Genomic DNA, 26,106 nt, shown 5'->3' on the forward strand with positions numbered 1-26,106 from the left:
AAATTGGAGTTTTCTTTCTAAATACTTTCAAAATCTTAGAATGTTTTTTCTCTGATCTGTGTATTTCCAATTTCTTGTTATTCTTTTCTAATATTTTAGTTTTACTTTGTTTTAAGCAGTCTGTACCACCCCACCCACTGCCATGATCTTTTTCCTTCATTTTATAGTTAGAACTTTTTTTTAGATTTATTCATCTCATTTCTTCCTTTTATATTAATTTCCTTCTTACCAAAAAACATCTTTAGTAGTTCTTTAAGCAGCCATCCATGGTTTGTATATTTCCCCAAGCTTTATCTCTTTATTCATCCCTCCTCTAATTTAGTTAGGTGAACTAATTATTCCATTATCTTCTGGAATATTTCTTTTCTTTACCAGGTATCAGATTTTGCCTCTTCTCCATTCTCTATTGTCTCCTTTTGGAACTGCTTTTTATATTTATGTAAAATTTTTTAACTCCCCTTTCATGGTTTTTTTTTTCCCATCACTTTAATTTCTGTGTATTCTGAGTAATAATCACAGATTTATCTTCCAGGTCACTAATTGTGTCTTTGACTATATCTAATCTACTATTTAATCTATTTGTTTGACTTTTTCATTTCAGTGACTATTTTTCTTTTCAAGAGGTGGTACTTTTCCAAATCTTATTCATAGCAACTTTTTCTTTTATTATATTTTAGTTTCTTCTGTTATTGTTATAATCATCTTAAGCAGACTTCCATAGCTTCTTTCAGACTATTATATAATCTTTAAGTTTAGGGGACTCCTTTGGGGCCATTGATTCTCAGAGTAGATGGTTTTCTTGTTTGGTCATACTTTTCTACAGAGAGCTGCTCTTCACTGAAGATTTTTCCTTTGTGGATCCCATAGTACTAGCTCCCTCGTAGTGGAAGGGGGTTGCCAGAGCACTTTGCATTTGCTTCTGCCAGTTAACCCAAGGAAATCACCAGCCTGGGGCTTATTGTTATAATAACTTCTCACCCTGAGGTTCTCTCTTGCCCTCATGGTAAATTTTGACCACTCAAAGTATAAGTTGTGTTTCATTTTCTCAGGAAATCTATTCTTATACCCTCTCCATATATAATATTGAATAATATCACAAAAGGGGGAGGGTATAGCTCAAGCGGTAGAGCACATGCTTAGCATGCATGAGGTTATGGGTTCAATCCCCACTACCTCCTCTAAAAATAAATAAGTAAAACTAATTACTCCCCCAACAACAACAAAAAAATTAAAAATTAAATTAAAAATTATATATATCACAAATCTGTGTCTTATTTCTAATTTTAGCACAAACATAAATTATCACTTAGTCGTTAGAACCACTGAATAAATGTGTCTTTAAAAGTTTTTTTTTTTAACATATTTAGGAAAATATATAAAAAACCATTTAGGGAGAAAATCTCCACTCGTTTTAAGAAATGCTGCTTTTAAATAATCATTAATTTGAACAAATGTCTAATTAATACTATTTTTAAATAAGTTGGTAGGTAGTCGGAGTTTAGAAATGAAAGAAAGTATATTATGTACTCTTAGTTCTCCTTTGCTGTGCCTTACATTCCAACTTCGTGCCCCGGTATTTCTTTTTTTGGAGGGGAGTTAACTAGGTTTATTTATTCATATATGTATTTTTTTAGTAGAGGTACCAGGGATTGAACCCAGGACCTTATGCATGCTAAACACTGTGTTCTACCACTGAGCTATACCCTCCCTTCCCCCTGTGCCTCCATTGTCCTACTCAGAAAATAACAGCCCATCCCTCATCTTCTTTTAAGAGAATAAATAAACCCTAGTGCAGAATTCTAGTATTTTGGAAATAGAGGGATAGACCTCTGCAATTCAAATAAAATAAATTAATAAAAGCCTGATGAAACAAGCTTGGGAATAGGTAGGAATGTGCAAAGACACAGCAAGTTTTCTCCCAGTAACATGTATACCTCCAGAATCACCTCCCTGTATTCATAGAATATATATATTAAAATAGGAGAAAGAATACCAAGATATTTGTGTATCAAAATCAGTCTTGGTTTTTACAGCTTGAAACATAATGCCCTAGTATTCTTTTCTTCCAGTAAATCAGAAAGGAGAATTACAGAGAGAAATACCTGTGGATTATATCAGTGTCAGATTTTTGTTGGGAAAAATTATCTACTATTTAAAGTTCATTTTAGAGTACGTCAGCCTAAATAGCTTCCCACACCCCACACCCTAATTTTGTTTCAAGTACACTGCTAGATTGAATGGCCTGAATGTACCTTAGTGTGCTGTAGCCTTTTCCTTATCTTATAGATTCATGGAAATTTGAGTTTGATTGAAGATGACTGTGTTTAGCATTAATCTATTTAATCTGCTTGACTTTTTAATTACTATTTTTCATTTTTAGAAGTTACTGTACTTTTCCAGATCTTCCTGTTTTCTCATGGTAGCATCATCCATCCCATGCTGCCTTTTCTGTTAATTTAATTGAATTTAAATTTAGTATTTTTCAATTTAAATTGAAGTATAGTTGATTTACAATATGTTAGTTTCAGGTGTACAGCAGAGTGATTCATTTATAGATATATGTGTGTGTATCCTTTTTCAGGTTCTTTTCCATTATAGTTTATTACAAGATACTGAATATAGTTCCTTGTGCTATATACTAGGTCCTTGTTGTTTATCTATTTTATATTAGTAGTGTGTATCTGTTAATCCCAAGCTCCTAATTTATCCCTCCCTTAAGCTGCCTTTTAATAGAAGTGATTCAGGTATCTTCAATTCCAGTCCAGTATCCTTAAAAGTGAGGCTCACCTTGTCCAGAGATGGCAAGACCTTGTATCAGTTTTTATGACTTAATAAGCTTCATGTGACAAGACTGATTGATTATTTTCTGTCTTTAAAAATCTTAGAAAGACGTTTTCACAAAGTGTAATTGGATTATAAGAAAATGTAAATGTTTGATTTATCTGAATGGTATTGTTTTTAATGTGCAGTTTGAGCAATTTAATGTTAACGTTCATGTGAATTGAAATCAATCAGTTTTATTTGTTGCAGACATCAAAATGGATTTAACCTAACCCACATTCCCTTCTAAAATATCTGTAAAATGTTCATATTAGTATACCTTATGCATAGTCCAAACAGGTCAGACTTTTTGGAGTAGAAGACTTATCCTTTCAAAGGGTCTGATGTGAATTTAAAAGTAGTATGTAGGTTAACTGACTAGAGCCTGTAGAGAAGCAGTAGGCGAAAATACTGTCTTTGGCCATATAAACCACCTCTCAAATTAAAGTGAGTGACATTTGCATGCCTAAATAATTAAAATAAGTTTTAAGTTAAAATTTTTGAAATTTTAAATGTTTAAATTTTCAGTATTTTGTTTTATTGTTATCTTTGGGATTCTTGTCAGCCTCTTGTTTGTTACAGAAATAGGCATTTGTTTTGTTTTCCCAAGGCAGTTTAAAGGTTAATTGACTAAACTGGGAGGGTCCTCATTGTTGCTAATATGTATTGCAGCTCTGTTGGTACATCAGAAGGCCAGAATGGAACGACTTCAAAGAGAACTTGAGATTCAGAAGAAAAAGCTGGATAAACTAAAATCTGAGGTCAATGAAATGGAAAATAATCTAACTCGAAGGCGTCTGAAAAGATCAAATTCCATATCCCAAATACCTTCAGTAAGTCTTTCTAAAACTGTTGTGACTGCTGTGCTTGAACATGAGAATAGGCAATCTGTCATAGGTATAAAAGCTTGATCTAGTTTGCTAGAAATGCTCTTAATTCATACTTGTTTTTCCCTTGCAAAACTCTACTTTTTCTGAACTAATGACACAAGAATTCGATGTAGATCCTTCTCACATGGAATTATTTTTCAGCTTGAAGAAATGCAGCAGTTGAGAAGTTGTAATAGACAACTCCAGATTGACATTGACTGCTTAACCAAAGAAATTGATCTTTTTCAAGCCCGAGGTAAAGTTCAGTGCATACTCAGCTGAAATTCTTCGTATTAACTTACCAACTCTTCCTGTAGCTGGAAACAGACTTATCAGTTGTTATCTTACTGTTTCATATTTGACTTTGGAGCCAGATAGGGCTAAAGAACTCTTGGATTTTTATTTTCTCTTACCTTCCCCCCAGAAGTATTTGCCAAAACCCATTAAGCTGAAAGATGATTTATTTCATTTTATTTTAGTAAGTAAGCTGTTTATCTTGGAACATTCATGGAAAATGCCATAATTTAACTTTGGAGAGAAAAAGTTAGTGCTAGTCTAAAAACTGTGATTCTTGAACTTGTTCCTTTTGTTTAAAATCTGAACCATTATATTACATTAGTACAAGATTTTTATACTTACTGAGGCCAGGCTACTTAGTTGCTTATGATGATGTTTAATCATTTAAAATTGTATTTTAAATTGTTAAATTTTAGATTATCTTGTCACATAGAACAGGGGTCTAGTTCGAATTCTGGTATTGTCTTACTAGCATTAGTTGGACTTCTTCCCCAGTTTACCACTTAGACTTCTATTATGTACTGTATTATACTTACCTCAGCTGTTTTGAAATCCTTATATGTAATTTGAGATTAGAGGCACAAAGTAAGTGAAAAGCATTTGTTCTATTTATACTGTGATTTTTTAGAAAGAAAATATTTGCTTTTTAAAAAAATATATTTTTGAGCTATAAACATTGATATATACTTCCTTTTTTGTATATTTCAGGACCACATTTTAATCCCAGCGCTATTCATAACTTTTACGACAATATTGGATTTGTAGGTCCTGTGCCACCAAAACCCAAAGGTTAGTGTATCCAGTAAGTGTGAAAACTATTGCATTTTGAATGATTTTAGAAAATTTTTAGCAATTCTACTTCAAACTTTGGCATTCTTAGATGGATTCATTAGGAAAATATTTTCACTTACATGCTGGGAATTGAGGAGGATGCAAAAATGTAATAATGTACATAGCTCTTTAATATGCATATCCTTAGGATTCATTATGTATTCCCCAAAATATCAAGTCTTGGCAAAAAAAAAAAAAATCAGGTGCAAAAACTTATATTCTTTGAAATTTTAGACAAATAAGGAAGACACTTGAAATTTTATTTTTCATGAATATCCTTTTATTTAGCTTATGCATAATTCTGTATAATCAAAATGCTCTGAATTCCAGATGAATGATTTTTGAAAATTATTACCTACTATTATTTTTACATCATTGATATTCACAGACTATATACAAACTATACAGACTATATACCAAACTAAGAAATGTCAAAACATTTGTGTGGGATTTTTTTTAATCTAGGCATGAAAAAATATATAGAAATAATAATATATATAAGAAAAAATACATAGAAGTAAGTTCTTTTGTTATTAGAATTTTCACATTCTCATTCAATATCCTTTTCTCCCCTCTCCCTTGTTTTTGTTCAAGTATAACGTAATTAGGCTTAGCTATATCCTCTTTTTTTCTCTCCCAATACTTTTAAACATTGTTAGCTAGAATGTAATGAACTGTTGTTACAGAGGAGCAAATGTGAGGCTAGGACATTCGGCACAGCAAGTGAGTAGGCAAGTGTTCAGACAGTGGATGCTATTTGGATGTTAACTGAATAAAGAAGACAGTGGTATAACCTAGCTTCTGAAAATAAGCAAAGTGGGTATTTTAGACTCTGAATGAATTGCCTTCATATAATCTTTTTACTCTCTCTCAAAAACTAAAATTTTCCTTGTAAAAAGATCCTGTTTTGTTTCAACACAATCTAGTATACTTACGTGTTAAGGGTAGGAGGGAGGTGGAATATAGACGAAATAAGATCGGTCTTGAAAGTTGTTGAAGGAAGATAAGTATGAGGTTTATTTTACTGTTCTCTCTACCGTTCTGTGTTTGAAATTTTCCATGATAGAAAGTAAGAAAGAAAAGAAAAAAAAATCCATTACTTAAGTTTTTCACAAAAGATAGGAGCTTATATGCTGGCAATTTTTGGAAAATAAAGAATCTGTTTTTGCCTTAAAGCTAAAATAGGGGGGTTACTAGTTTCACCTATAGAGTTTTACTTGGTTCTCAAAATCAGTTTGCTTCACAATGCAGTTTTTTTTTTTTAACAGCTAAAATGAAATGTGAAAATCACAAGTCATCCTTTGCAATTCTCTTTTCTCAATTATGGTGGTTATTTAGTGTCCAAATACCTCTAATAAAAAGAGTCATAATTCTGAATACCAAAAGAAATTGTGCAGATGTAAGAAAACCATTGGAAATTTTCCATTTAAAAAATTGTAGGTCTTCTATTGATTACCTTAGCTATTTCTTAAATAATAAAGAAGATGCTGCCATTTAATAATAGATTGAAGTGTTAGTACAGATTGAATGGCCTTCATAAAAACCATTTGTAGTAAAACAAAAAGGATAGACAGATTGTACTAAAAAATGTGCCAGGTAAGAATGTTTTCCAACCTGAGTGAGACTAAAATTCTAGTAAGTAGAGTGGAGTATCCCCAGATTAAAACAGTTATTCTGTAAAATATTGCCCAAGTATGGAGTGTGAAATAATTTTAGGTGGTAAAAAGTCAAATTTGTCTAACTGCGTTTGTTTTAATGTGTTTTAGGGGATACCACGTAGTAGCGTTAGACTTCATTTTTCACGTATTTTTACTTAGATAAGCCTTAAGTAGGTATGTTCTAAAATTACTCCATTTAAAGGAAGTTACTACATAAATAGTACTCTCAAGTTGCTCATGCAATGCCAGAAATTGTGACCAGTGCCCAAAGTGGGAACTTCGCAATAAAATGGCTTTTTAATAAGACTAATCAATGAATAAAGTGCTGCTAAAGAGGTGCAAAGTACCAAGCATCACTGAAATATTTTAAACGTGTTATAGAAACTTGATGTCTATATTTCCATCTACTGTATATGATAGTTTGTTTTTTAAAATAGCAGGAAAGGTATCATTTAGTTACCAACTCAGTAGAGTGGGTAGAATTTACAGATTAATGTACATTGTTTCAACACAGAACTACAAATTATAAACCTTGACAGGAGAGGTCCAATTATGCATGGTCCTTTTGCTTTAAACTTCCAGAAAATAATTTGTAGGAATACGATTCTAAAATTATAATGGAATCTCCCTGACCTTACCCCCCAAAAAAGTAGTTTTATAAGTGTAATTTCATCTTAGACATAACTATGGAAGAATATAATTATTCCTTATAGTTAAGGTACCTCTGTCCATTCAGACATTGTAGAACATTAGCCTCTTAAAGCTGCAGTGACTTTATTTTTATAAGTAAGAAAGATTTGATCGAGAGAGAATACATGATTAAGATCACAGAGCAAAGAAATCAGGAGTCAGTAGCAGAGCCAAGAGTAGAACCCCATTCTCACAACTCTCAATCTAGTCTTCTTTCTACTGTTCCATAATAAATATGATTTTAGAGCAGGGGAGTGTATAGCTCAGTGGTAGAGTGCGTGCCTAGCATGCCCAAGGTCCCGGGTTCAATCCCTAATACCTCCACTTATAAATAAATATGATTTTAGAATAAAATGAAAAATAAAGTATGGTAAAATTTTATGCTGATTTACTTCTCTGACGTCTGTTGTTGATACATAGTTAAATAAGATTTTAGGAATTAGTTCATCTTTATATTTTACTTGTGTTGCTCAAGGCTTACATTTTTAGCAGATAGAGAACATTTAACAAAAACTTCCATTCATGGTAGAAAACAAATATAAATACTACTTCAGTGGGAAATGAACCCCTGACTTTAGTGAGACGTAAGTGCACAAGGAGTGTTGCATTGTAGTAGGACTCCTTGTCACAGTCGTAGGTGACATTACCGGAATCTTGGCTGTTAGTTACTGTATGAATTGACTTCTGTTTTTCCTGCTGTAATCTGGGGAGAATGATACTCTTTTCTCCTTGGAGGAGATCCTCAGGGAATCACTGCGTACATGTTGCTGTTCCCCAGTTGAGAGATTGGTGAGGACCAAGCATGTGTGTCAGTTTCAGCTAGATGCTTCATTTGGTTAAGCTACTTCATGCTGTCCTGTACAAATAGTGTTTAAATTTGCCAATAACTTATGACTTTGTGATTTTTGCTTCTAAAACAACTCTTTTGCTTCTTCACAGATCAGAGGTCCACCATCAAAACACCAAAGACTCAAGACACAGAAGATGATGAGGGGGCTCAGTGGAATTGTACTGCCTGTACTTTTTTGAACCATCCAGCCTTAATCCGTTGTGAACAGTGTGAGATGCCCAGGCATTTCTGAGCCAAGAGGCCCTATATCTTCTCTGAAACCACATCTGAAGTTCAAGAAACTAGTCTGTCATCAGGGGAAAAGTTTTACTGCTACATAGGATTTTGTCAAATTGAAGGTGTGACAAGATGATGTTGTGCTAATGTTAAATGTCAGCCCACAGAGCTCATAATACCTCAGTCTAATGTCATGGGCAGTTGAAATTCATCACATGAAAGGTAATCTGCTGAAAGACTTGGTTGCCCGCTGCCTAACCATGTACAGTGTTACCATTAGCCCATTATGGATAATTCTCAGTATATTAATGCCTAGGTGTTCCCAGTTCCTTTTCCCCTCATGTCACTACTGAATTTTGACAGGAGGAAAGAGTAGAACGATGGCTTTTTTTTTTTTTTAAAGCTTTTGGTGAAACACTACAAACATGAAGAAAAGGAACAAGGTTTAACTATTTAAAAACTGTTTGCTGCCGCATAGTGCCAATGGATAGGGGAAGAACTTCACAAATCTGTGGTACTCTTGGCCTTGTCTTTGTCTTCCCTGAAAACATCTCCACTCTGTGAAGCCAGCATCTAGGGTCTAAAGATGAAAAGGAGAGCAGCATGCATTGTCTGTACAAACTTGGAGTGAAATATCCCACAGCTTTTCCTACTGTACAGATCTCTCGAGTCTGCTTTAAGTGATTTCTTTTCTTCCTTATTATTTTCTTATATTTCTATATGTATAGTGTAATAGTCTTTTGTTAACTAATTCTCTTTTTTTCTTTTAGTGATTAAGCACGATCATGTCCCTTTTTAAGCCTTATCTGAAAGAAGCAATGCCTTAAAATAAAAAAGCATTAATGAAATGAAACTATGCACAACATAACTTTCCTCTCCTTACTCTGTACTCTGCCCTCGTGAGTGCCGGTGTTCTGTGAAGACATGCAGATGCTGCACAGTGAATTGCAGAAAATATTACAAGACTTACGTCTGTAGGTCACACTATATACTGACTTCAGTGGTGGGTGACACAACACAGCGTTTTATCTTCCACAGGGAAGCTTAAAACAAAAGATATTTTTAAGCCACTGACAGCAACAAGGTTAAGCTTGCTCTATCTGCCTGGTGTCCCACAGAACTTTCACAAGAGATTACTACTGGGAAAGTACAGTTTCAAAACCAGCAACAGCAGCAGAACCCACAGCCCTCTTTTTGGAGAGAAGTTTAAATGCTTTACTGATGGGGCAGTCCGTTTCTAAACCTGACTTGGTGGCAGTATCATGTATATTTATAAAACAAGGCTAGTCATATTTAGGACAACTGAAGAAAAGCTGGAAAAAAAGAAAAACAAGCAAACTTGAACACTGAAGCAACCTCAAGCATCTCTTTGTTTTGATGATATATTTTTATAAGGAAAATAAATATTCAGACGATCAGGAATGTATATAACTAAATGAAATCAAGAAAAGGAAATAACAGTATGCATTTAAAACAGAATTATGAAATTATGTATCAGTGCTTAGAATGGGGCTAAGGGAAGTGCTGAAATGTAGCAAAAGATAGGAGATAAATGTAGACTGTCACCCACTGTAAATGTTTGCAAATGAATATTTTTTAAACAGGATTATTACAGGATTCTATATGAATGTCAGAGCCTTAACTTCCAGGCTTTGCATCTTGTATATGGGAAGAAATATGACAATCCTAGTTAATTAGACAATAAACCCAAAGCCCTTAACATTTGATGCATTTTGTTTTAAAAATAGGCCTTGTTTTTCAGCTTCATCTGCAGTTCTATGTGAAGATTGATAAATCAGTTTTTACTTGTTTTATTAATAAAACGTAATTTGGATATCTTGAGTTGATGGTTTTGTGATTTAGCTGGGTAAACTATCTTTGTAACAGATAAGTTATTTATAAAAATTAAAAAACTTATATTCTAAGATGGATTTTGTGACTTGTTTTTAAAGTTTGTGGTACAGGAGATAATTTATGCCCCAGCGTAACATTTGACAGTTAATTGAAATCTGAGGAAATTCATCCTCTGGAGTCTTCTCATGACATTCTGGCCTTCAGCTGCATGTCTCAGATTATTTGTATCAGTGTCCCCGGCTTCTTTTTAACTGATGAATGAAAGCAGCCATGTTTCAGCTGAGCCAGAAAAATGAATACTGCTTCTTTTTTCAGAGCTTGTTACAGCTCTTCCTTTCATTTCTTTTGGGATTTTTCAAGTTTACCCCATTATTGAAAACATGATTTCTTGAGCCATTAGCCTGAGTAGTCATTCAGTCAGCGTTTGCTATATTGCATTATATGCAAGTGCTGAGGATGGTGGTGCTTCTCTTGAAGAGAAACTTTATATTAAGAGTTTTCGAAACATTATGGCTCAGTTTTTCTGAGATTGAAAAGAGCAAAGTAGCACTTGCTGACCCCATGGTGACTGTCGAAAGCCCTGCCTTGCCCTGACTGGTCTTTGCCAGGGAATATGAGGTCTGGACATGGCGGTGGTCTGGAGACCACCTTCAGGAATTATTGAACTAAAATAGAATTACAGGTCCTAAGAGCCTCAGACGGAAAGGTGGACTTCTGTTTCTTGTCCCTAATCATCCTTGGGTACTGACATTCTCTATATTTTAAGGGAATATGGGCAATTAGTGGTTCGTGTAAATCAGACTTCTCAGGAAAACCTATTTGTAGCACAAGGTTGTCCATTGTCTACTATCATAACTAATACATTATACAGAGGTACACGTTGTAGTGAAAATTTTGTGGAGAAATAAAATTTTTCTTTTAAAGTTTCCATTTACTTTTTAAATGACCAAGCTGGATCAAGCTACAGTCTATAATATTAATTGACTTTGCATTGGAGAATTGAAATTGCATAAAATCCTATCTGTTGATAGTCCAAAACTCCATTAGATGTTAACTTTAAACTTAAATTTTAATCGAAGCATTTAAAAACAGGAAATTTAACTGACAGTTCATTTCCTCAATCCCAATTTAATGTTGATGGGAAATTCTAGTGAGCAGTGGTAAGGTTTAAGAAGTGAATGGTGTAAGATACAATATTCAGTCCATGAGTAATTGAAGTTTGCTGTGTTGCCTTAGAAAATAATACTAAATCTGTAGTGGCACTGAAGTTCATTCCAGATTTAGTAATCTGCATACTGAGTATTAGCATGGTTTCCCATATAATATTAACAAAGTACTTCTATTTCTCCATGACAAGTGAGCATATTTTTGGCTCCAGTTTTTAGAAGCAATAATAATACCCATTTTACTTGGAATGACTCAGGGCTGCATTTTAATTTTTATTGTTTCCATCTGAAAATATAATCAGGCAACTGAGAGAAAAGACAGACTTCTTCTAAAAAAAAACACAATTTTGTAGCTTTATATTTGTTAAATTGGGTTCCGCCTTCCCCCCCTCAGTATGTTGTAGGCTGTATGGTATTTTGTTTTGTTCTCTTAAAGGGAGTATAGTTAAGCATTAAGAATCCTTAGTAATGCGTTGTCTTTGTACCTATAAATTTGTTCCTATGTTACAGGTTCAAAATAGAATGGCCGTGTTACATCGCAATAATTCATTGATTTTCCTAGTTATTTAGGATAGTTACGAAAGCAGTTGCATTTTTAACTACTTGTTCCCCAGATAGAACCCTCAAGAATTAAGACAGTTGGAGTCCAATTCAGGCATCTCCTCAAATTTCCTAACTTTGGGGTTGTCCATTGCTTTTCTTCCCCTGCTTTGTTAAATGAAGATAATTAAGTTAATGTTAAACCCTCCTCACAGGGGTGTTGACAGGCTTAATGTGAAACTATCTGAGCCAACCTCTTCTCAGTAGGAACCAGATTATCCTGAAATGTAGGTTGTCTTTCTGTATGAATGGGTTTTGAGGCTTGCTTCTCAACAGTATTAATGAATAGAATGGTAAGCCTGCTATTTATCTCTCTGAACTGGTCTTGGGACATCACAGTGGATCTGAATTCGGTATTTTGGTCACTGTGATTGAATTCTTTGCCTCTTTTAATGTCAAAAGGTTGGTTGCATTGCAAAGGTTATAAGGCTGACCTAAAGATCAAGTGTTTATATTTCTGCTGCATGTCCTGCTCTCTAAAGAATGTATGTTTTATGATGGAGAATAACAAATTATTTCTCCAGGAAAATAAATACTTTCTTCAAAGGACTTACTCCAGTGTTTGCACATCTGCATATTTATTTTAAGCCTAAAAGTGACCCGAGGTCCACTTCATGCTAGCTTCTCTTTATAGGTCCCCTTCTTCACCTTTTCTTTTTTTCCCTTTTCTGAGGGCAGGAATACATCCTTCCTCTGACCCCAACTACAGCCAGCTCCTCCATATCTGCAGGTTCCACGTCCATGGATTCAACCAACCTTAGATCAAAAATACTCAGATAAAAATTTTTTTAAAGTTCCAAAAAGCAAAACTTGAATTTGCTGTGCACTGGCAACTGTTTACATAGCATTTACATTGTATTTACAACTATTTACATTGTACTAGGTATTACAAATAATCTACAGATAATTTAAAGCAAACTGAATAGTACACCTTCTTGTATAAGGGACTTGAGCATCCACAGATACTGGTATCTGTGGGGATCCTGGAACCAATCCCCTGTGGATACCAAAGGCTAACTGTATATAATAGAGCCATTGCAACTTACTGATCTACATTCAAAAAATGTTTGTTGATCCTCGTAGCACAGTGAACAAGTACTGTAGTGTCTTCACCGTGGAGATGCTTTCCAGAGATGTTAAAAAGAAAAAAACCTTTCACTCCCACCTGTGAACCCACCCATCGGTTCCTAGTGGGCTCAGTGCTTTTCACACTGTGGTCTAATTGGTTCTGCCGCCAGCTTCTGACCCATTCCTGTACACTGCAGCTAGATCAAAGAGGAAACATGTCCACGATCTCCTCTTCAGAAATCTGTGCTGTTTCCCCATCGCTGACTGGGCTGGCTTGTAAGATTCTGTCATCCATCCCTTACCTACTTCTTTGGATAGTTTGTTACTTTCCAAAAGCGTACTCTTAAAACTAAATTGGCCTAATAGGTCTTGCACAGCCCCCAGTGTTACTTTTGTGCATCCCATTACCCCTGTCTCTACTTAAATTTAACCCTTCAAGCATCAGGTCAAGGGTCAAGGTTGTGAGGCCTTTCCAAACCACCCACTGGTAGCACCTGCTGTATTTTCTTCCTGCTTGGCGTTCACTGCTACTTTGACCTCTCTGTTTATAAACTGATAGGGTAGGTATTTTGACATAACCCTTTGTATCCCCACAGTAAATACCCTTCTGCATAGTAAGAGATCAGTAATTGTTGACGGTGATCATGAATCTTGAGAGCGAAGTTAATTTCTAACATTTGATTCCAAGTTTATCAGTTGGTACAGCTACTTAGAACTTAACATGTATTTTCCCATAGGACCAATATCTTAAGTGATGGGTTCCCAGGCCAGCCCCCTAATTAACTGGAATGCCTTGCATTTGAAATACTGAAATAAGGCCCAGTACTGTTGGGATAAGTAAATGTAAAGACGACATTAACTGAGACTATTTCGCTCTCATGTGTGGTTCTGGAAGAAGACGAAGTAGAAACCTTTGTGGATATTCTGGAAAACTCAGAACTTTGGCATGTGAAATTGAGGCTCCTGATTCTGGTACGTCTGATTTCACTTCAGTGCTTAAATTTCACCTTTTCTTAGATAAAGATGTTTGAGTGGCTTGTTCTTAGACATAATAAGGATTTTTTTTTAAGTCACAATTGAAGCAGGGAGGGACACAATATTTTTCTTGAGAAAACTGGTCTAGAAAAAAGGAAAGAAGAAAGTTGAATGTGAAGTGTGTAAGAAATCTCTCCTTTCCTGGGGAGGGGGTGGACAGGCAGGCTTCTGACTAAAGGAACAATAATGGAGAGCAAGGACTGTTGTATATTTGTGAATGGAGCATGTATAACCAAGACACTGCCTGTGTGATGGACGCCATGGAACCAATACATTTGAATACATGAATTGGCTTGAAGTCTTAATGACTACCTTTTGGGGTTTTAATAGAATTATTTCACAAAACTTTTTGCTGAAATGCCAGATTCTTTACGTAATAGAACAGTACACACATCTTGGAACACTAATTTACTAACCCAGACAACCAAGCTCTGCTAAGTTGAGAATGAGAAGAAGTAAGTGCAGTTTCATTCCAGTGAATAACAGGTGATTTTTGTTGAGGTTGTGAAGTATCCCAAAGCATAATTACATTAATAGCAAGTGGCAAAAACATACAGAAGTTTTCAAAACTTGCCACCTGCATTTCTCTATTAACCACGATCTTTTTCTCCTCTGCTATTCACAACCATTAACGTGCTACAGCTAAAGACACTGGCTTCACATCACATGAAACAAATGGCCCCACGTTCTAAGACAAGTGAAATAAAGAATAAGCAGGACTCCCTGAAAACCTTAGGCCAACTGTCATTTTTCCCCTGAGCATTTGTGCTCTGGCGTCCACATTTGCTACAGTGCAGAAATCGTAAGACCTCCTTAGAGTTGTATAAAGCTTTCGTGTTTATAGCATTTTTACATAATCATCAGTCCACAAGTAAAAGGATTTTACTACAGTATTGAGTCTCATTGACTATTTTCTCAGGTTTCTACAAGCATGATACTGAGAAAAATATTCCCTTCCATTCTTACGGTTTAGTAACACTTCAGTTTTTCTCTTCTCTAGACAGGATAACAACCCTCAGTCTTTCCTCGTATAATCTGTTTTCCTTTCCTTGGGGCCCAGCTTCCTCTACCACGTCTTATGAATTATGATTAGACATAGGACTTTTGGCATCTTTATTCAGAAAATGGGCTTAATATTTGTCCTCTGGCACTTGCACGTCCTGTGCTTTTGATCACGTGTAAGGGGCCCACAGGGGGCTTCCTCCCACGGGTGTGTCACAGGGCACCTGTGCTTTTCGGGCGATTTCATGGATCCAGTTGACCTTAAAGTTGTGCTATCGTTACTTCTTTGCTTTAGATGATTCAGCCTTTCTCTTTCAGTGTTAACAATCCATCCTAAATTAATCCTCCTCTACGTACTGAGCATTTTCTCTGTAGGTTTGCGTGCTACTCACCAGGAGACCAAGCAGAACGGGGTGGTCATTCTCAGCCTCAGGACCAGCCGTGAGTCAGTCTTTGGTAAGTGTCAGAACGTCTCAACTCAGCACGTCTCCACTCAGCACGTCCTTGGACTCAGCTGCTTACCTGAGTGGCTGAAGTCACATTTCCTAGCTCGATAATGAGAAATTCCTCACATTCCATTTACCTATTTCTCTTTAAAAAAACAATTAAATGCATAAATTGGGCACTATGTAGTTTTTTAAATCTGCTTAGTATGTGCTTTTTACTATGTCAGGCCCTATTCTAAATGCTTTACAAATATTAACTCGTGATCCTCAAAACAACCCAGAGAGGCTTTTGTTGGCATACATCCTTACAAGACCTGTATTGTCCTTTTGCACACGTGTATTCTTCCTTTACGTAAACGGTACTAATCTCTTATTTGTTTACCAAGCACGATATTATAAAGGCCTGTCCATGTCAAAAAAAAATGGAAAGAGGTAGATGATATGATATTTCCATTTACAAAAGAACTGAGGCAAAGAGAGGTTAAGTAACTCTCCCCAGGTCACACAGCTAACAGGACTCAGGGCCAGAAAGTAAAACAGCGGTCTGACTCCAGTCATGCTTTTGACCACTACACTGTGCTGCCTTCAGGCTTTCCAGGGGGGCTGTGGGTGGATTTTTATTTTCACTTATTCCAAGGTAGTTACACTAAGTGATCAGCTCTCAATCTCTCGAATCATCTTTACATTTGAAGAGAAATCTCCCACTTCTGCTAGTCTTTTTGCCAGCCTTCGTAATCCTCTCATGTGTGAGGACAGCACAGGGTCTCTTGTCACCACTGTGTACCTTCCTCCCCATGTGGGCCTGGCACATAGTAGGTGCATAATAAATTTTAAATTACCTTATAAATTCAGTGACCTAGTGTAACTTCACTTTTCTATTATTTTCCCCCAAATGCTCCTCAATATCACCTTCCTCCATGTAGGCCAGCGTGTTAGGTAGCATGAGAGATAAAGTCACCACACAAGAGCTTACAGAAGGGAAATGTGTACGTGAGGACGGTCAATTCTTGTCATTCTTGGGATTCCATGAAATTTGTGAATTTGCCTGCTCATGGGAGTCGTCTGTGGACAAGCGCAGAACAGTGAGAATTTTGCGTCTCCTGGTGCTCAGGCTCCCAGCTGAGGCCAGACAAGGCGAGGACACCTCCTTCTCGTCTCAGCTCTCCTTCTGTGAACCTGTGTCCTTCTTTATGTCCACTTACTGCCACTTTTTTGCATTTTTGTGCTTTTTATTCGTGATTTTGCTGTTCAAAATGACCCCAGGCATAGTACTGAGGCGCTGGCTGGCGTCCCTAAGTTCAAGAAGCCCGTGATATGCCTTATGGAGAAAACGGCATGTTCATAAGCTCCATTCAGGCGTGAGTCCTAGGCTGCTGCCTGTGAGGTCAGTGCTAAGGAGTCAATAGTATATATGGAACGAGGTGTCTTTCAACAGAAACACACATAAAACAAGGTCAGGTATCAACTAGTTGATGAAAATGTGGCGAGAGGCTCATAGGAACCTAATCCTGTGTTTCCCTGGGAGCAGTGATTCAGCCTTTACTGGCTCAGTGGAGACTTCAGCACAACGACTATAAATAACAAGAATCAGGCAAGAGCTGTACAAAGGGTGCGAGTTTCAGTGATGGGAGAGATGCCTTCTAACGGTTGAGTCAGAGACAACTTATGAAACAGGCATTTGCAATGAGACTCAAATGGGAGGGGAGAATCTGACAGAGGCAGCAAGACCTTCCAGATGCAGAAAACAGTGTGAGCCACGGTGGAGTCCAAAAGCTGCAGGAGCTGAGCAGAGATCTGCAGGGAACCCCACTCAGCCGTAAGGCGAGTACAGATTATCTTCCAATAAGACAGGAAAAGTTGCCTGAACCATTCTATGGAGGATGACAAGAGTGTACTTAATTTGATAGGCGATGGTGAGCCATGGAAGATTTGGGAGTAATTTGCCCAAGAAAAGTGAAAATGTAAGTCCACATAAAGACATGAGTGTTGATAGCAGCTTTATTCATAATAGCCCAAAACTGGAAACAACCCACATGTCCATCAGCAGGTGAAGGGATAAAGACGTGTGGTCTGTCTGTACACTGGATGCAACTCAGTGTTAAAAAGGAACACATACTGATAGAAGAATACGGATGAATCTCATATATGTTAGGCTGAGTGAAAGAAGCCAGACAGAGGAGTACATTCTGTGTGATTTCACTGACATGAAATTACGGAGTCAGCACATCTAATCTATAGTGACAGAACACAGAGGGCCGTGAGACAGGATTCACTGAGAAGGGCACGAGAGAAGCTCTGGGGGGATGGATGTGTCCTACATCATGGTTGTGGCAAGGTGACATGGGTGTATCCACTTATCAAAACTCATTTAAAAATGGGAACTTTTTTGTATAAATGTTACACAACTTACGTAAGTGCATCTTATTGTACTAAAACAATACATACTGAAATAAAATAATAAGTTTGTTTTAAAAGAAACATTACGGAAGGAAGCATCTAATATGTTTCAGTACTTTTGGGGAAAAGCTAATGAACCAACAACCCATGAGAATTTGGGAGTTTGAGATTTACAAATGTTAGCCACTATATATAAAAACAGATTTTTTTTAAGTTTCTGCTGTATAGCACAGGGAACTATGTTCAGTATCTTGTAATAACCTTTCATGAAAAAGAATATGAAAATGAATATATGTATGTGTATACATGACTGGGACACTGTGCTGTACACCAGAGACTGACATACTGTAACTGACAGTACTTCAATAAAAAATTTTTAAAAATAAAGTAAATAAATAATCCATGAGAAAGACAAATAAGGGGAGAAGCAGAAACACAAAACAAGTTGCCCACTGGATGCTCCCTTAGAAATGATCAGGTATAAGGTGGAATCCTGTCACTTCTGAAGCTAAAGACTCACTGACACTCTGAGAATTTCCATTACCTATACTATCACTAACCTGCATTTTATGTGCAACCCCACAGTAGTGTACGAATTTACCAGCTCCTCTGAAGATATCCCCACTGTGTGTCAGGGGACCAATATACCCGGTCAGTTTCCTTCTCAAACCACCGACACCACTGAACTAATGCTGGGAAAGAGGAGGTTATCCTGTGCTGAGAAGCATCATGTTGTTGTCTGTTCTAGGGAGCCGAGTGTGAGGTCCGTGCAGAAAGGATGCAGTCAAAGTGGCCGGGTGGACGGTGCCACATGAGCGCCGAGATCATCAGCGCTGTCCTAGCACTTTGGTTCCTCTGGTCCTTCCTAAGGACTGTTCTTTATTAGTGAGGGAAGAGCTGCGCTGTCCTGGTGGTGCTCACGCCCACACAGCCACATCTGATGTTCCATAAAGAGACACCAGCATCAAGGATGGACATCCCGAGGGCATGGCCTCTGGCCTTCTGGCAGCTTGAATCCTGCAGTGCAAACAGCACACTCACTACGCAGCACCCTATGCCGTCTGACAAATCCCAAACAATTACCAGATGCTTCTAATTTCTAGAGTTAAACCTCGATTTAGAAATTTCATTTCTTTTTCATTCATTCAAAAAATGCAGTCCTGTGTGCCAAGCACTCTTCTGGTTCTGGAGATGCAGACCCAGGGTTGCCCTGTGCCCACCTGTCCCCTGGGATCTCACAGCCCTGAACTGCCTTCCACCCTGTCTGCCTGCCACACCCCTTCTCTGTGCTGCCCAGTCACTTTGAGCGTGGTCTCTTCAGACTTTGGTTTCAGGCTCTCTTCTTAGCAGCATGTGCTCAAATTCAGAAGAATCCGTTTCTAATTGTGAGTGACCCTTTCCTTTACTGAGGAACAATAAATACTATAATGTTTTTCTGGCTTCTGCTTCTGTGACACAGTAGGGAAGCTCACGAGTCGAGACGTGTCGCTAAGTGCTCCAGGCATCGGCTGTCGGCCGCTTCAGAACGGGCTTAGTCGTGATGCTGTTCAGGTGGGTGGAGAGGGAAAGGGGCAAGTGAACAGCTCTGCGATCACTGCTCCCAAAAGGCTGGAAAATGTGGCTCTAACCCTACACACGTTGCCTCTTCACTTGTGTGATCAGCAGCAGTTGATTTCAGGCTGGATGGATTCCTAAATCTGACATCATTTTTTGTTTCTTACTGTCTTTAAATATTCTCTTTAATCAGGAAGGGAGAACGGAGGGTATCTCAGAGACGACTCCCGTCCACCTTAACGCCGTGTTGGGGAGGGACACAACACGTGTGTGCCTTCTCTCCTCGCGCTCCACCTTCTTGCTTTCTAAGCACATCATGAGGACGTCTTTCATCAGCTGAGCCCTCTGTGGCTCGGCTCCCAACTGCTGAGTAAACAGAATGGAAGCCAAGCAGAAGAAAATCATGAATACACACAGAAGCATAATTACAAGGGAACGGTTTTAAGTCGAAAACATTGCTCACCCGGAAAGAACTTTACAGAGAGAAGTTTAAGCTGTTTTCACTTTTCCCTTCAGAAATATTTTCTGACGGGGTTGGTATTTCCATAGTTCAAAAGAAACTTTTCGAGCAGAGGATTAAAGTTTTGATGAATTCCAAAAGACAGCCCAAATGTGGTCCAGCAGGCCTCCGAGGCACCTGATGATCATAGGAAATGACCTGATCAAACGGAGGAAGCAGTGCTTCCACTGAGGGGTCTGGACCGGAGGGGAGCAGCCAGCCAGCATCCAGGCCTGCCACACTGTCGCCTCCAACTCCGTCTCGGAGGGACTGTGTGAAAACCCACGTGAAGCCATTACCTCTGCTGAATGAGAACGAAGTCCTTATTGCAGTGGGCCTTTACCAACCACCTGCGCTGGCTGTGTCAGGGCATTTAGCCTTGAATGAGACCCTGCCCTACCCACCTCCACAAAGCACTATTGGGAAACACACGAAGTAGCCACCACAACGTGAGCACAAATTTAGTACACGGCTGGTCGGGAGGAACAGCATCGGAGCCCAGGGAAACCAGGAGAGCCCCGATGGGTGACTTTTATACCTGTGGTTCCCAAATGCCAGGCTCCAAGCTATTCCCAATCCATGCTGCTTCCTTCAGTGATCCACAGCAAACAGGAAAAATGAGAACGACTTGCTGCATTTTCAGCCCTGATTGTGTTTTAAAGGCTGCCTTTTGTTCTAAACATTTTTAAACGTCTTTATAGACCCTCAGCCCCTTGAGAAACGGCCCAGCCCTAGAGCTTTTAAATCCACAGAGCACCTCTGTTAGTTCACACCCTCCAAGAAGCAGACACAGAGGTGAGGTGGGATTAGAGACGCAAGAGGAGGCGGGAGGGCCTGCCGCGCCCCGGAAGGGGCGGGAGGGGAGGACCGGGCAGACAGACTCAAGGCTGCAGCGCAGATCTAAGAAGGTTCCAGCCAGCATGGTGGGGAGACCTCAAGCCACGGTGACCTGTCAGGAGAGCCGATGTCTTCACGGAACAGGCCTCACTTAGCACCCCTGTGCTCCATCAGTGGCTGGAAACGGCCTCAGCACCGAGATGGCGGTGGAGCCACGGGCCACAGCTGGGCTGGGACATGTCTGGGCGGCGCACGCTCATGGCCACCACAGCCCAGCCAGGCACCCACAGGTCTGTTTTGTCTCCTCCCGTAGGTGCAGGGAGCCACTCCTCCACGGTCCCCTCAGGCCTCTTCCTGAAGAGGGAGGTCGGCAGGACAAACCACAGCTGCCATCAGTGCAGTCGGTCTCGGGGCCACAACTGACACCTCTCCCTCGTCCACTGTCCCTTCTGAGCACCCCCTCTGCTTTCACCGTGGCAGGTCTTCGGGGTGCCCCTGGTGTGACCCAGACCTCCTTCTCTGAGGGCTCTGAGTCCCGGCAACCCCAGGCAGGTAGCAGAGGTGGCCGCGCAGATCACCTGGGCTCCCAGGTATTCCCCCCTGTCCCCACCTTTTCCGACCGGCCTTGCCTCCTCCAGCAGAACATGATGGTGACCCCTCACGTGCTGCTTGCTGGACGCAGAGGGTGCAAGTGTCAGCCACGGCAGCGGGACATGCTGCGCACACTAGCAAGAGCGCACCCCCTTCTGGGCGAGGCCCTGCCGCCCCGCAGAACCTAAAGCTGGGGCAGGAGACACACACAATCCTCTGGTGGGTCATTGGTGGCCACTTCTGTCCCCTCCTTGTTCCCTAGCCCCGCGTACTCTTCCCGGGGACAGGGTACCACGACAGATTTCTGCCTTAATGCCCAAACTGCTCTCCGAAGGATGGCAACTCTCCTTTTCCAAATGTTGCTGCTAAGCTGGTGCTTCAGCTGTGCCATTAGAAGGCCACGTCCTTGCTCTACGAAGCCAGCTGCTCCTGGATGCTGCAGTATGGGACGCGACCTATGGGGCTTGTGATCAAAGACCTGCTCCAGCACCTCTCTCACTGTAGAGCGCATCCCCTGTCTTACTACGTGGGATTCTGAGCCCGTGGGGAAGGTGTTCAGGAAGCCCCCAGGTGGAGGTGCTGGCTGAAGCTCTGTGGGCAGAAAGGTAAACCCGCACCAAGAATGGCTATCTACTCTTACAAGGAAGAACCACGGGACTGGCCTTTCCAGGCCAGAAGGAGCCAAGTGTAGCTGACTTGCCCCCACAAGGTCGGTGGTTTTCCTTTGAAGAAGGCTACATACTGGGGGCTCAGCACTGGCCTCCAGGGGCATGAAGTCACCCTGGGGCGCGGCTGGGGGGATCTTGGAGAGAGACAGACGGAGCAGGAAGGAGGACGGGGTAGGGAGGGGCTCAGACTGCAGGCTGTCCAAGACAATCGGGCCCTGAAGGCAGGTTGTCCCCTGAGGAGACCCGAGTGTCCCAGGAAGGGGTGTGAGCAGCGCTCCTGCCCTGTGTTGTTGTCTGGGGCAGCTCATGGGAAAAGTGGCCTCGGCACCAGAACAGCGAGGGTCCAGAGGGAGCATCTGGGGCTGTCAGTCAGCTGTCTTCCCGCAGGGAGAGCTCGGAGCGGGCGTCTCCTCCGCGGCCACCACGTAAGTCCCTCCCGCCCCCCACCCCCTCCTCTGCTGGGAGCAGCGAGGATGCGGGGCCTCTCGGCTCCACCCCCACCATGTGCTGCTCGGCCCTCAGGGACAGGACCGCTCCCGGCTGGCGGGGAGCTGGGCTATTCCCAACGGAGCCAGATAAGTGAGGCAAGTCAGAGACAGGCAAGTCCTGTAAGATCTCACTTACTTGTGGAACCTGAGAAAGCCAAACTCAGAAACAGTAGAACAGTGGTTTTCCCCGGAAGTGGAAAATGAGGAGATGTCAGTCACAGGGCCCAGATTTCCAGCTCTAAGATGAGTTAAGTTCTGGGGCCCAAATGCGCGGCACTGTGACTAAAGTTTACAATACTGTCTACATGAAAGCTGCTGGAAGAGTAGACCTTAAGTGTTCTCACCACAATAAGAGAAAAAAGGAAAAAAAGATAAATAGGTGACGTGGTGGAGGTGTTGACTAGCCGTATTGTGCTGATCATTTCACAAGACATTCCTGTATCGAATCATCACACTGTGCACCTTAAACTTACACAACTTTATAATATCTCAGTAAACCCCGGGGATAAAACTGAGCAGTTCGGCAAAGCCAGGCTTTTTCAGGCTCTCTTGGTCCAGAATCATAATGCAGCATCGTGTTTGGGTTTTTTTCTGTTGTGAAGGCTCACGTGTACCTGAGATTTAAATACATTCTGAGAAAGGCCCTTCTTAGGCACAAAGGAGGGCGAGAGAAGATGTGTGACGCATCCGGTTGGGCGGTGCCCCAGGCAGCGCTGGTGCAAGTGTTCATCGTTGTATGAATTTTTAAATCTCACCATAGCTTACAGCCTTGATATATGTAGAAACTGTATCTTTTCCTCCCAATTCTACCCATTTTTACCCAACAGGAGCTTGAGGAGATGGGGCCAATGTGGCCGGGGCTTGAATGAGGGCAGTGAGAGAGGAAGGTCTAGCGCCTGGTGCCCAGCGTCCTGTCTTTCCATTAACATGACCAGCAGGGTCCCAGAATGGAGGGGAGGCATGAGGACCCGGGAGCAGGGAGGCTGCTGGGGGCATGTTGAGGGGCTCATGAGGCTTTCCTGAAGGGCCCCTGAGGCACCGCACTGTTCTGGGCTTGGAGAGTTTCAGGAGCTGGGAGAAGAGGTGGAATATGAGCAGAGAAAATTGTGCCTCAAAGGCCCTGAGGCAGGAAAATGCCTGGCACATCTGAGGAACTAAGAAAAAAGTCCAGGCAGCCTGGCAGCCTGAGAGGTGAAGGAGCGTGGCCCGAACGGAGGCCGCAGTGGGAGGTGACGGCCGGACGGTGAGGCCTGAGGCCGCGTCACGGACCTGGGGCTTTGAGAAGCTGTGGGTCATTCGTTCAGCAGAGTGGGTGCCTGGTCAGGGCCACCTGTTGTAGAAGCTCGCTCTGACAGCACGAATAGAGAGTGGATTGGAGGGGGCAGGAGCTTACTGCAGGGGCAAAGGTCATGAAAAGGCAATTCACAGATGAGGAAAACACAACCTCCAGTGCACAAGGGGGAAGACACTACGCCTCACTTGTCAACAGGAAAGTGTGAATCAAAACCACAGTGAGATGTGATTCATACCCATCAAGTTAGCAACAGAAGAGCTGTCAGTATCTTTTTGGTGACAGTGTGGGAAAACAAGCTCTCAAACCCTGCAGGAGGACAATTTAGCAGAATCTAATGAAATTGCAGGTGTGTCTTGTCAGCAGTTCTACTTTTAGGGAGGTACCGGGCAACACCACCCACATGCGGGAAAAGGCGAGTGTAAGAACGTTTATTAGAGCATGATTTGTAATGCAAAAAAGGGAGGTAACCTAAGTGTCCACCAACAGGGGAGCAGATGTGTGAATTAGGGGAAGCTCATACCATGGGTTCTCTGGAGCAATTAAGATAACTGGAGCTACCCATGCCAAAAGAGCTACATCTCAAAATATAATGTAAAAAGCAAGTGGCAGGCAGAAGGATTACATGGCATTTGGGATCACTTATATATCACTTTAAATGCAAAACACCCTGTATTTGCAGGCTTATATGTGTGGTGGAAGTATAAAAACTAGAAGGGAGGACACCAGCTTCGGAGCACTGCTTATCCCTAGGGAGAGAAGATGGGTGACAGGATTTAGAGTCATAAAGAGGGTTTCAACTATATCTCATATTCTCATCCTTTAGAAAATTTGATGCATTGAATGGCCAATGGTAGCATTTATGAAGTCTGAATAGTAGATTGCATAGGTATATGTTATAACATTTTCTGCACTTTTGTTTATTTAAAATTCTTTATTAAGAAAGTTTGGCGGCTGGAGGGGATGATCCAGGAGAGAATTCACAGGAGTAACCACAGTGGAGATGAAGAAAGGGCAGGCAGGAAGCGGAATGGACTGGACATTTGATACTACAAAGTGGAGAAGGAAGGGTCAAGCAAGGGTGTCCTCCAGCTCCTGGCAGAGGCAGCCAGGTAGAAGGTGGAGACAGAAAACATGGAAAGAAGCAGGTGTGAGGGGAGAGCAGATGGTGGAGCAGGGAACACAGACAGAGAGGGTGTGAGCAGAGAGTCATGACATCAGGTTTAAGCGTGTTGGGTCTCAGGTACCAGTGCATCATCCAAATAGAGCTGTCAGGAGGCAGCTGAACTCCGAGATGCATTCTAGGCTGGAGAGGCAGCTGCCTTTCAGTGAGGATTCAAATGATTCAAGCGTGGAGTTAAGATCGCCAACGGAGGTGCTGCCGAGTGAGAAGAGAACAGTCTGACTGGTGCTCCTGCAGATCATGATCAGGCAGAGCAGGAGAAGGGGCTGGGGGTCGGGGTGGTGAAGTGTGGGGTCCCTGTGCATTACTGCCGTGGGGACAGATCCACACACCTCTTTGGAAAGCAATTCGGCGATGGGCATCGGAGGCCTTAGAATCAGTTATGTTGCTTGCACCTAATAATTCCACTTGGGATGAATTCTGGAATGGTGAAAGAACTTCATGCCAAACATATTTATATTCATAATAGCAAAACAGAGAAATAAATAATGTGCAATTAATAAATAAATTACAGTCTCCCCACTTTGAAAAAGATATAGTTCTAACAGGTGATATTTACAAAGCATGTACCACAATGAGGAAATGCTTATGTTATAATATTGTAAAAACAGGATTCTTTCATTGTATCTGGAGAATGATCTCAGCTCTGCATCTGCAAACCAACAACAAAAAGAAAACTTATGTACTGAAAGCATATCAGAAGGAAATACACCAAAATGTTACAAAGTTGATTTTTTTCCTGTCATTTTTCTGTATCTCCTGTGTTTTCTGTAATGGGTGTGTATTTCCTTAATAATGGAATGCACATGTACATCATTTTCCAAAGAAAAGTTAGTGTTGAAACTTTTCCCTCAAGATGTGGCCGTGTGCCTTGTTTGGTGAAATGAAGCAGGTACTGTCACCCTGCTGATGAAAAGGAGCAGAAGCAGGGAAGCCACTCTGGCCATCACGGGACTTTTCACTGCATCATGGTTTGAGTTCAGCTTCAGTCGCCATCTCATATTTCCCCAGGGAAAACAATGGTCTTGCACTGTTTATCACACTCCACCGAGAGTCCATCCAAGTAAGGATGTCATAGGAGATACACCCTGAGCAGCATCACAGGCTGGCCAGCACCACACAGCTGGGCCTTGGTGCAGCCACCAGCCACATATGGCTATTGAAATTTATAATTAAATTAAGCAAATTAAGTAAAA

At 40.7% G+C, this 26,106-nt stretch overlaps 1 protein-coding gene across 4 annotated transcripts in view; it reads left to right on the forward strand.

The window, feature by feature from the left end:
* The window catches only part of TAB2 (TGF-beta activated kinase 1 (MAP3K7) binding protein 2), a 76,024-nt gene extending 65,959 nt beyond the window's left edge, over window positions 1-10,065 (forward strand). For 3 of the 4 annotated variants that reach the window (XM_031679971.2, XM_031679972.2, XM_072966017.1), the window contains 4 exons: window positions 3,493-3,653; window positions 3,852-3,945; window positions 4,695-4,775; window positions 8,105-10,065. In XM_031679971.2, coding sequence (XP_031535831.1) covers window positions 3,493-3,653; window positions 3,852-3,945; window positions 4,695-4,775; window positions 8,105-8,247 — 479 coding nt within the window. In that variant the 3' untranslated portion in view covers window positions 8,248-10,065. The remainder of the gene's footprint in view (window positions 1-3,492; window positions 3,654-3,851; window positions 3,946-4,694; window positions 4,776-8,104) is intronic. The other variant, XR_012075064.1, reaches the window with a different exon arrangement.
* Window positions 10,066-26,106: the final 16,041 nt, after the last annotated feature.

This window comes from Vicugna pacos, chromosome 8, assembly GCF_048564905.1.
Source record: "Vicugna pacos chromosome 8, VicPac4, whole genome shotgun sequence".
Classification (NCBI taxonomy): domain Eukaryota; kingdom Metazoa; phylum Chordata; class Mammalia; order Artiodactyla; family Camelidae; genus Vicugna; species Vicugna pacos.